The sequence below is a fragment of the Peromyscus californicus genome, unplaced genomic scaffold (assembly GCF_007827085.1).
Source record: "Peromyscus californicus insignis strain IS unplaced genomic scaffold, ASM782708v3 Scaffold_23__1_contigs__length_62951481, whole genome shotgun sequence".
Taxonomy (NCBI): Eukaryota; Metazoa; Chordata; class Mammalia; order Rodentia; family Cricetidae; genus Peromyscus; species Peromyscus californicus.
The window spans coordinates 12,358,739-12,370,667 of record NW_026294534.1 but is presented as its reverse complement, the minus strand read 5'-3'; the positions used below and the strand labels follow the sequence as shown (position 1 = coordinate 12,370,667).

The 11,929-nt window shown below is 48.4% G+C and overlaps 1 protein-coding gene across 2 annotated transcripts in view; it reads left to right on the top strand.

Moving 5' to 3' along the window:
* Nucleotides 1-3,221: 3,221 nt before the first annotated feature.
* Nucleotides 3,222-11,929, top strand: part of Csmd1 (CUB and Sushi multiple domains 1) — a 1,596,844-nt gene continuing 1,588,136 nt past the window's right edge. Inside the window, exon 1 of one of the 2 annotated variants that reach the window (XM_052751771.1) lies at nucleotides 3,222-3,711. In XM_052751771.1, coding sequence (XP_052607731.1) covers nucleotides 3,627-3,711 — 85 coding nt within the window. In that variant the 5' untranslated portion in view covers nucleotides 3,222-3,626. The remainder of the gene's footprint in view (nucleotides 3,712-11,929) is intronic. The other variant, XM_052751770.1, reaches the window with a different exon arrangement.

The following is an 11,929-nucleotide window of genomic DNA, read 5'->3' as shown; positions in this document are numbered from 1 at the left end:
TGGCCTTAGTGAGAGGTGGCTTCCTAAAGGTTGCCAGATTTCTTAAAGAAAGAACTCCCCTCCAGCTCTTCCATGGCCATCCATTTTTCAAATACAGTATTTACGAAGCCAAACAAACTCACATTTAGCCATCATAGCAACACGCCCTATTCTCTAAGATTTTCATACACGCACAGCTCTTCAGCTAATTAGTATTCTCATTTGTACATAGTAAAAAAGCAATCTATATTTATCTGAAGCATCATGTTTCTGTCCTCTCCTTAGGTGATTCCATCTCACAGGGACTCTTCGCCTCTTGAATGTTTATGTTGTCATCCTACCCAACACATCTTCATGTGGATGATGCCAGGCCTCAGGGACATCTCCATTCTTCCAGCACGGCAAGGGCCTTTTTGCACTCTTCCTCGGTGTCAGTCCTGATGCCAACAACGTTCCTAGTGCAGCTTAGCCGGGCTCTGGAGGCTGAAGAGAGTGCTATGCTGAGATTGGGAAATGAATCCACACTCATGCAGTGGCATAGCCTTCCTTTCCAGTGACTGCAGAGGAGCCCACAGCACTTCTAGGGGTGAAATCTCAATGTCCCCCACTGAGATTGCCTCACAACAATGCCTAAGTTAGAGCTATTTGAGTCTGAGGGAAATCACACTTTCACAACAAATTAGAGACCAGAGTAGGGGGATCATCTAGACTGCTAACAACAATCTTCATCTTTAGCCTGGTGATATGAAGAGAGCAGGTGTACACTGTAGGGACCTGCCAAGAAGGTAGGTGACCAGAATGGAAAATGAAAAAGAGGTGGGATTATGGCTTTCCAAGCAGACGCTAGCAAGAAAATCCAAGCACTAGATGGCAGCAGAGCCCCATGATTTCCTTCTGGGCTGCTTAGCGCCTAAGTTCCTGGGTGGGGGAGATTCCCAATATTATCACAGACTCATCCACATTCCCAAATCAGCCTTTCTTCCTGAACAGCCTTTTGCCGTGTTCTCAGACTTATGATCAAGTTGCAATTTGGCAAGGTAACTTCCAGGTACAGGATCTTTCTTGCTTTCTGATCTGATACAAAGTGAGTCCCGTTTGTTGGGACTATTGTTGCTCTATGATTTTACTCAAATAGATTTGTTGCACCAAAGGTAGCGAAAATGTTTTTAACTATTGTTTTGAGATAAGGCCTCCCTGTGAAGTTCTTTCTAGCCTGCGTCTCTGTCTCTAGACCAGGCTGGCCTAGAACTTGAAGTGAGGCTCCTGTCTCTGTCTCCTGCCATTACAGATCTGCAACCACCATGGATCTAAAAGGAAAGGGTGTTTAAGCATGTTGCCAATGAGGAGGTCATTCAATCTTGACTTGGAAAGATGTCAGAATTCTGTGCAAAGGTGTTCGATTTCTCAGGTGACACTCAACATTCCTGACTGGGACCTTAATAACTTGGAGCCATCTCTGAGTCCCAGCACAAGGTAGTGAGATTTGGAAATGGTTTTTAATGGCAGAAATCCTTCTTGGTGACATGAGTCATTAGGAGTGGCAGTGGGAAGACAGGACACTGTTTCTCATGGGGACTTCAGCTCTGCTGCTCCTGAAGATCAATGTGTCCTGAGGAGGAGAAGGAGGTGAACTATTGGATCTTCTAATGGGTCTTGAAAGGCATTTTTGTTCACTTGCTAGGGTGTAGATAACATCTGGGAGATGACTTAAAAGTCACACAGGAGGTGTGACCCTTTCCACTCCCTGTCTCCTCCACACACTGAGGAAACACAGGGAGCTATCCAGAACCCATGTTTTAGAGAGCCATTCTGGAAATTGCTCCCCTAGGAATAAGGGAAGTACAATGAGAAGATGGTCAACAACAACTCCAGCTCAGTTCCAATGCAGCTCCTCTGGGAAAACACAGCCCCATGATTCTTCCTGGGGAGCTTATGTCTCCAGGAGAAGGAACACAGCCTGGGCAGGGGCTCTGGTTGCCTTTGGAAGGCTGAAGAACAGCCAGTAATTCCACATCTTCAGAGTCATTGTCATGTCCTCGTGTGATCTATGGGCTACGGGGGGGGGGGGGGGGGCAAGAAGGCACTACTAGCACATTACAATTGAGTGTGACATGCCAGGACTCAGTCCTTAACAGTGGGCACAAGGCTGGTGTCCTGCAGTCAGCCTGCCTCCGAACACCATGCTTGTTCCTTGGGGTGGACAATACAGGGTCATCATAGGACGGGTGTCCCTAGGGTGGAGGCATAAGATGTCCATGTCCCCTTCCTTTCCAATCTTCTAGAATTCCCTACTCCTTTCTGATTAAGAATGGCACATGCTTTAAATGTACTGTGAAATCTAGCCTTCACCTGTGGTTTGGACTCTTCAATTAACCTGCAGCCTTTCCCTAACACAGTTACTCTCTGCGTGTGCCCAGTGGCTGCAGTAGACCTACTTCTCAGCAGCTGCTCCTGGCTATGCCTGTTGCTTCTTTGCAGGCTCAGGGGGGACCTTCCTGAGTTCTAGAGTAGACGTTTGGGTTCACTAGAGGTGTGCCAGTTCTGCTCTCACAACCAGAACAGGGTAGCAGCCTAGCTGTTCACCCTCAATTTGAATTCCACACAGAGCTGGGTTGGTATATGGGTAACCCTAACAGGACTCAGAGTGTTCTGAGAGGGAAATTGTCAGTGGCTTCTCACAGTTGTAGACAGTCACCTTGTTAAAGGTAATTTACAATTTCTTGTAAAAGCACCCTTTTCTCTACCTGTTCCAGTCACAGCTGGGCTCATTCTTTCTCCCACCTGCATTTCTTTCCTAACTTAGGCAGGGGGCTTCTTCTGGTCAGCAGAGAAAGACAGTTCAGAGGATGGAGGCGGGTCACCGCCTGCCCCCACAGAACCCCCAGGCTCGCTTGCGTGGCCGATTGTATGGTTTCTCCCCGGTGCGCGGTGTGGGCTTCTCCCACTTGAGCGCCCAACAAGTCTCCGTGCTCCAGCCTGCGCGCAGCCGCGACTGAGGCCAAACGCAGAGCGGCGGGAGCACGACGCGCTGGGCCCCAGAGCCCGAGGCCGGGCTGAGTCCGGGGACTGCGCGGTGCCAGCCTCCTTCCCCTCTCAGTGGGTAGGATGGTTGAGTCCGGCCGCCACGGCAGCGGCTTCTTGCGCCGCTAGCAGCCTGTCTTCTTCGGCGCTCGCTCCCCGCCTTCCTCCCGCTCCAGCCCGGCTCTCCTCCCCCCCCCCCCCGCGCCCCTCCCGCACCTCCCACTCGCTGGCTCTCTCTCCAGCTGCCTCCGCTCCAGGTTGCTCCCGGCTGCGCGCGCTCCTCTCCCCGCCTCGCCCCCTCCCGCAGCCTCGCCGCCTTGGTGCCTTCCTGCCCGGCTCGGCCGGCGCTCGTCCCCGGCCCCGGCAGCCCCGGGGCTGCGCTCGGTCGGAGCATCCTCAGCCCCGCAGTGGCTCGGACCCGATGCTACGGGAGCGGAGCGAGCCGGGCGCGCAGAGCTGCGGGAGGCGTCGGATGCGCCGCCGGGCTGGGGACCCGGAGCTCTCGCCAGCTCGCCTTGCCCTCTGGTGATTACCGGGCTGGGTTTAGAGCCCGGTCGTTCCTTGGAGGAGACCGGCGCATCCGAGAGGAGCCATCCGTGTCGTGTGCGTGTGGAATATCTGCAGACATGACTGCGTGGAGGAAATTCAAGTCGCTGCTCCTGCCTCTGGTGCTAGCGGTTCTGTGCGCGGGGCTCCTCACTGCAGCTAAGGGTAAGACAGGCTGGCTTGGTACCGGGGAGACGGCTGAACCCTCAGAGGCCCGGTTTGCGAACGCGAGTGTCTGAATTGGGTACCATAGGGGACCGAGTGACAGGCACGGGCCGGGTGGCTTTCCACCAGCGACGCTGGGGAACGCAGCGCCCGATACCAAGCTTCCATCGCGTTCTTCCCACCCCTCATCTGCCCCCGCCCCACCCCCGCCCTTCCTTCCCCCTCACTTGGGCTCAAACGACATTTCTCTCTGTGCAGTGTGCTGTGGGTTGTCAAGGAGAAGAGAGCCCGACAGGAGTTGGGCAGAGAACTGCGCCTTGGCTCCTGGCGCTTGGTGGGCTTGGCGGGTCGCAGGCTGGGGTAGTTCCCACGACTTCTCCCCGGACCCGGCGCACCTGGGAAACCAACTGGGCACCGTCGGCCTGGCAAAGTTCAAGCTCTCTGGGCTCCGGGGGCCATCAGGGGAAGCTCATAGCTGACTGATGTTCCCACAGCCTTCCACCTCCTCACACCTCATTCCTCAGCTTCCCCTCCAAGGTACTCTGACTAGCTGCCTCTGTGAGGTTGCCCCCTCTTTCCTTCCCCGGACTTTGCTTCTTGCAAGTTGTAATATCTGGCGAGGTGGATGAATCCAGCAGGGAGTTCTGGCTGGGCTTCCGTATCAGATCAAGTCTTTTGGGATGCAGGGGCAGCCCCTGTCTTAAGTCTGGTCAACCTAAGGGAAAGGGTCTTTCTGAGTGGTTCCTGGGGCTTTGGGCTCAGTAAACTTGACTTTCCCCTTGAAATGAGTTAGGGGATGTTTTCTCCTAAGTCTCAACAAGCTGCAACCTCCGGGCTGGCAACAGCTTGTGCACTCTTCTATGCTATGGGAAGGAGGAGAGAGAGAAGAGGGGAGGGAGGGAAGGAGAGAAGGAGGGAGGGAGAGAGTGAGGAAGAGGGAGGGAGGGAGGAGGGAGGGAGGGAGGGAGGGAGGAAGAGAGAGAGAGAGAGAGAGAGAGAGAGAGAGAGAGAGAGAGAGAGAGAGAGATGATTGATTTTCACATTGGCAAGTACCTGCCCCCATTTCCTCACTCTCCCCTCCTCTGATGCCTCTGAAGCTTCCCCGAGTGTCAGCTCCCTCCCTCACACTCCTGGGCAAATCTATATCTGTATCTTTATAGATAGATTTTTTTTCTTTTTCTTTTTAAAGGATGGACCTCAGTCTTGCGATTTTATTTTCTTTTTGGCTCATTTGTTCTCTCCTTCCTCACAAGAATGTCCCCTTTCCTCTCTAGACTACCCCATCTTCCATTCCCCCAGTGATTCAAATTCAAGGGTGATTAAGAAGCTATAGAAGACTATGTGATCTCCATCCAACTCCACACTCTCCCGGAGAGAGCCGAGGATTACAGGAGGGTTCTGGCTGGGGGAGACTTGGCCTCTGGTGCTAGCCCCTCAGCCAACCATGTTCCTCACAAAGGGTTTCTGTGCAGTTGCGCCCCAGTAGCCCACTCAGAGAGGAAGGTGGGTCCTGGCTAACTGGAGAGATAGGATCGCTTAATTTTCCGATGCTTCCCACAGATGCCTACCCTCTAAACACCCCCCCCCCCCCCCCCCCCCCCCCCCCCCACCTCTCCATCTAGCCTGGGCCTCCACCAACCTGCTGGCTGCGGAGGCTCCACTGGCCAAGCGGGATTTGTCTGGCAGAGGGCTCGGGTCGCACTTGGCACACTGGGGAATGAGAGGCAGAGCATGAAAAGTTGAGGGTTGTACCCGCCCCCCCAACCCTGTGAGAGCATGTGTCAACGGTAGAAGGGAAAAAGATTCAGGACACAGGACCAGGCTTTGTCCAAACAAATCCATGGTGAAAATGATCCGCTTGTCACGCAACTATGCCAAACTTCTTACCCTTTCCTGCACTCTGAGATGATCCAGGGCAAGGTTCCCTGCTTCCCTAAATCTGTAGCTCACCCTTGAAGCGCACTCTCTGTTCCCCCGAGTTCTGTGCACTCCCAGCTCCCTTCCCCCGCAATTAACAGAGGTTGCTGCGTGGAGCCCACAGCCGCCCGCCCGGCTGCTTAATAATCCACACACGTGTGCGGGCCGATTCCGCCCCCACGAGGGTGGGCTGCTGCTCTAGGGGAAGCGGAGGAAGAGCCGGGTGTGGAGGGACAAGTCTGGGGCAGAGGCTGCACTGACTTGGTTCAGGGGCCCCAGGGTTGGAGCACGCACGCACGGCGTCCTGGGCCTGGACTGACAGCCTCAGAGAGCAGAGTGCCTTCTGCGCACCAAAAAGCCCGGTGGAGACCATGAAAGCCAAAGTAAAGCCTAAGGTGCCGCCAGCCCTTGCGTGCTTAATGCTGGGATCGAGAACGCGCGCATGTGCGCGCGCACGCGGCCTTTGCGCCCAAAGGGACTGGGACTCTAGTCGCCCAGATCTCTTGCGCTATTGTGTGGCCCACGCGGCAATAGGTGCGCGCTCCTTCTTTAACCCCCTCAGGGTCAGAGCATCTCCTAGCACCCATGAAGTCAAGAGCAAGCCTCTTAGCTGTGCAGGCTGGCGGGGGGGCTGTTGACGCCATCATAAAGAGTGGCCAACAGTGTGCTTCTGGGCAGCTAGAGCAGGGTCGCAATTCCCCTTGGCAAGCCAAAGTCTGCGGGCCAAGGTCGGGCCTCTGCCAGGGGGTGTCGCCTCTGGGCTCTAAGGCTTGGCTGCAGGGTCCGAGGAAGCCCTGGCGCCTGCGCGGATTAGGGTCCTCCTCCAAGAAGCGCACAGGCGGAGGGCGCTGGGCCACTGCCACCCTCAGCTTTGCTGCCTGAGCCCAGGTGGTGAAGGCGCCCTTGCAAACAGGTTCAGAGTTTTTGGTGCGTGGGGCATCTTTCATGACCTGATTGCGGAGTCTGGGAGGCTGGAGGGCCTGCAATAGAGGTCGTTGGAACCCCCTTCAGTGCCCAAGCATCAGTTTAGAAAACACTGGGGGAAAAAAAGAATTCCTGTTGATCTTTCTTTCTTTTTGATTATTAGTGAAATGACAAGGGTGGAATCCCAAGTATGATTCGCTTTTTAAAAAGCACTGCATTTTCCAGGAACCACAGGGAAGTGAGGAAGGCTCTATGCTTGTACATTTGGTAAATAGATGGAATTCCGGGTTTAAGCTATCACTACAGGCGTTTGAGCAAAGTTCGTTTCTTAATAGGGTCTAGGGGTTCTTAGTTATGGGCAATGGAAAGAAGCTGGCCTCTCAGGCTTTGCTCAGAACTCAAGCTAACAGTAATCTCACCTAATGCTTGCTTGAAGAAGCCTCACCAGAGGAATCTTGGGAGTGAAGGCAAGGTTTGGCCTGGTGATTCTTTGGTTGTCTACCTACCTACCCAGCGTAGAGACTTGAAAGTACACATCATCGAATTCCCGCAGAAACCATGTACATAACTCAAGGGACAGCGGGGAATGTCTACCTTTGCTTCTGGGTTGTAACTTCTCTGAAAATTCCTATTACCAAGAGGTGCTAAGACCTTTAGTGTGCGGGTTCAATTGCTTTAGAGCAGGGCCACTCTGATTTGGCTCCTGATGAAGCCAGGGCCTCCTGTGAATAAGTGTGCTGCTCAAAACCACCCCCAAATCCCCCGTGCATCACAAAGTCAGATTGTTTATTCTCCTCATATTCAAGATGTCTTCATCAAATCTTTTAACCTCTTTACATCGTCAAACATAGTACTGTATTATTATTATTAAAACTCAGATCTGTTTAGCCAAAAGCTTCCTGCTGCTTCTAGAGTACCCATTTAGTTACTAGTTTGGGTTTTTAAGGCCATGAACAAATAAAGCAAGGGAAAACATGGGGCTAGGGAGATGGCTCAGTGGTTAAGAGCCAAGAGCACCTGCTGTTCTTCCAGAGGACAGGAGATTGATTCCCAGTACCTACATCAGGTAGCTCACCACTGAACTAAAGGGGGTCCGACACCTCCTTCTGACATCCAAGGGCAACCACCACACATGGGATAGACTCATACAGAAATAAGTATAAAGTAAATGGATTGTTTGTTTGTTTGTTTGTTTTACAAAACTCTTCTGTTGTCGTGACAAGTTTGGCAAACTGGAAGAAGAGAACAATGCCATCTCACTGTACACATTCAGAGGAGGAACACAGTAGCCCAGGAACCCCCAGAACACCCCCAATTCCAGGGATCAAGCACCTTGCTAGTAGAGACCAAAAGTGGGGAATGGAGGGGCTGTTTTTATATTGGCTTTCATCTGGCCAATCATGCTTAATTGGAATGCAACATACCTCTGGCTTCCAAGTTCCTCCAGGCGAAACATCTCCTTCCCCAGGGCAAGGCTGCTTCAGTCAGTCTCCAGTTTATTGTCTGAAACACAATCCAACTTGGAAGATGTCAAGAAAATGGTTCTGCTTCCTCCCAGAAATAGATCAACAAAGGCTCGGTGGCCACTTAGTGCTTATTGCTGAGGATCTAGCAAATCCAGTGTAGACATTCTAAGCTGTCAAAATGCAAATGGCATATTAAGCACTCCATGCTCTACTGAATTCTAAATGTGACTCTGGTAGTTTTTCTGCTGAGCTCATGGTGAAATAAGCTGTTACAACTTGCATGTGTGCAACTCAAGCTATGTGTTCTCTTTTGGCCTTTTGTTGTTGTTGTTGTTGAGTTCATTTCCTTCTATGAATAATTAGATATTCCATGTACCTAAAATGTGAAGAGGGTATGCCTTTAACCTTGATTTTAAAAGATAACTACAAATTCACAGGATGTGTCTGGTAAGAAGTAGAAATTCATCCCCACTATCTGCACCTTTGCTCTTGGGAGCATTTTGAAGACCCATTCACCCTTAGGCCACTAGAGTAGTGACTTGAGCTCCCAGTCCAGGAATGGTAAGGGAGAATCAGGCCAATTTGATTGTATGCTCTGCCCACCACTTGTGCCAGTGATAGATTATTATTATTATTATTATTATTATTATTATTATTATTAATGAGGATAATGGTTTCAATGTATAACCCAATGCAAAGAAATGCTTTTGGCTTTGCAGAAATGTGTTTGTCCTAAAGGAATCAAGCCTCTGCTGCTGCCTTCAGATGCACAGGCGTGGTCTTTAGCTCCCTGGATATCTACTCCAAAACAAGCTATTAGCATACAACTCAAATACTCAACCTCAAGCAATTCCAGTTAAATTATAAATAAGCAGGTCTTTTCCACAGTGACTTCAGTATGACATTAAATGACCTTTGATTATTAATATGACTATATTTAAAGGCAACTGTAGTCCCTGTTGTGGAGACCAATTGCAGAATTAATATCCTCTTTATTTGAAAACACACACACACACACACACACACACACAGAGAGAGAGAGAGAGAGAGAGAGAGAGAGAGAGAGAGAGAGAGAGAGAGAGAGAGAGAGAGAGAGAAATTGTAAAGCAATGAGTGGGTTAAAATGGAGCAGTTCGGGAGCTTTCTGCAGATAATACAAACTCTGTTTATCTCCCAGTGGATCAGCTTCTCCAGATCTAAGTAGAAACTGGCTCCTTTTGGTGTTCAACTGCAGTATTTCTTAAGCCACTTACATCAGGTAGGGGTCTGCAAGAGAGGAAAATGCCACCCGTGCTTTAGAGAATTTGCCTGGTCCTTCTTTATGATCTAGCTTATCTAGATTAGTAAGTAACTTGAGTCACAGGTGATGTTATTTCCACCCACCTTGCTAATGTTGTGTCTAGAACTTTTTTGGTGGATGAAATAAAAGAAAACACCACATAGACTCAAACACACCTGTTTAAAATAACTCTGGGTGCCTTATGTTTTGAATGCATTTGAAGTTCATGGCTGCCCGCATTGGTTTGATTTCATCCCATTATTTGTCATGTGGTAAATCAGAAACATTTTACTGTATACTTTAAATATTGTCACTGACATGAGACTAAGGGACACAGAAATGCAGGAGTCAAATTGTTGGCACCACTTCCAGATTGTTTGTGCCAGGAGGTCACACTGGGAATATGATTACTACCTGGGGGGTGGGGGGGGTGGGGATGTGAGCTACTGGTCAAATACTAAATGTGTTCATTTCTTCAGTTTGGTTTTTTGGAGAATTTCAACTGTAATAAAATTCAAGACAAACTATAGGAATGTGGGTTCTTCAGAAATAAAAATAAGATTATGTGTGGACTATCCGGGTAATAAGGCACAGGTTCCCCAATAAAGCTGGGATAACTTTAGAGAAAGAGTATTATGGCATGGCTACACTCCTTCCCCATGTGCATAACATGGGAGGTTTGAATGTTCTTATGGACACTGATTTCAACTGAGACTAACTTATCTCTGTCTTCTTTCAATTATAATTCATACACTTTGCGGCCAAGTGAGTCTTCAGACGTAAGTGACATGAAGGCACTTTTAGTGCATCAGCATCCTCCATTCACAAATTATCCTGATATGGAGAACACAAGTGATCTCAGACTAAGGGGATCCTATAATGAGGATAAGAGAGCAAGGAAACTACAGGTCTAACTTAATCTATATGAATTCAAAATGTACACCCCTTCATTATCGGGTAATAGGATGTAGATTAATTACATTGTAGATAAAAGATATACCTCACTTTAAATACATATAGATTGCATCTGAATGTATCCCATCACTTCTTCCCTTTCAATAAAAGGCATGGTGATCTAATACTCAATTCATTAATCCTTCAAAGGCTAATGAGCCCACACAGATTTCAGCATGAATTTGCTGTGTCATGAAACTGTGCAATTATTTCAGATGATCCCTCTGTATCATCCATGTCTCCATTATCACTATCCATCACCTGGTGCCGTTTAATCTTTTAAAAGCATGAATTTACGACAAAGCCCCAGCCTGAGCTCCTTGTCCACAGTGTTTGTATTGTGAACAGACTTCAAGGAATAATTATAGTCTTTCATGTGAAAATACCATTGCAGGGAATTATTCAATACTTTTCCCATTACTGTTTAGTATACTCTGATGTGATTGGTGTTATGTAAGAAAGAGCTAAATATTAGATTAAAATTTGCATTATTTGAGGACTGATCCATAATGATTTAAAAGTCTTTGAAATCAATTGTGAATTCAAAGCACTCTTTTTCCTGATGCCTAGAGAATACCTATGACTTTATTCAGAGAAATATATTTCTCCTGTGTTTAAGAGGAATCATTTCCATTGGTCTCTTAGTTGGGAATTTGCTTCATGGGGTTGATATTCATGGACAAAATGGGGAGGAGTCTATGCACCCACCCTCCTATAAATACACAATCTATGAGTTAAGATAATTTTTTGCTCTTTCTTCCTACTCTGGCCTTCTCACTCAGAGGGCATTTCCACTCCTTTCTAATGTGTGAGCTCACTGTCCACACCCAACCTTTTGCTGTTGTGTGTATCTCATCTCCATTCTTATCTAAAGGTAAAGATGGTTTCTCCTGGGAGGAAAGGTACCTATATGATCTTCTTTTAATGAACAGCAATACAAGCCTGTACTGAGGCTCTTGGCAATTTTTGTTACCGTGGTTCAAACCATTTTTTTTTTTGTTAAGAAATTGCTATATCACCAAGTACAGTGCTGTTCTGATTACCCAAGATTTACAGGCTGTGTGGTTAGCACTTCTATGAGCAAGAGAGCCCTTGATTACAAAGGAATAGTCACATTTAGATGGGAAATTATCATTTTACATATTTTATTTTAAATAGATAACATTTAATTAAGTAAACACAAATATTAGATATGTAAATGATCTAGTATAACAGGTGGGACAAGACAAGACAGTGCAGAGGTTCCTCCACCTTATATACTTTTATTTTTATAAATCTATTTATTTATTCATTTATTTATTTTTTTTTACATCCCAGCCATAATTTTCCCTATCTCCTCTCCTCTCAGTCCCTCCCCTAAACCCCTCTCAGTTCCCACCCCCAATCCACTCCTCCTTCCTTTATGTTCAGGAAAGGGCAGGTCTCCACTGGATATCAACAAAACATGGCATATCAAGTTGCAGTAAGACTAAGCACCTCCCCATGTATTGAGGCTGGGCAAGGTTACACAGTATGGGAAGTAGGGTTCTAAAAGCCAGTAAAATAGTCAGAGACAGCCCTGGCCCCTCTGTTAGGAGTCCCACAAGAGGACCAAGCTACACAACTGTAACATATATGCAAAGTGCATAGGTCAATCCCATACAGGCTCCCTGGTTGTCAGTTCAGTCTCTGTGAGACC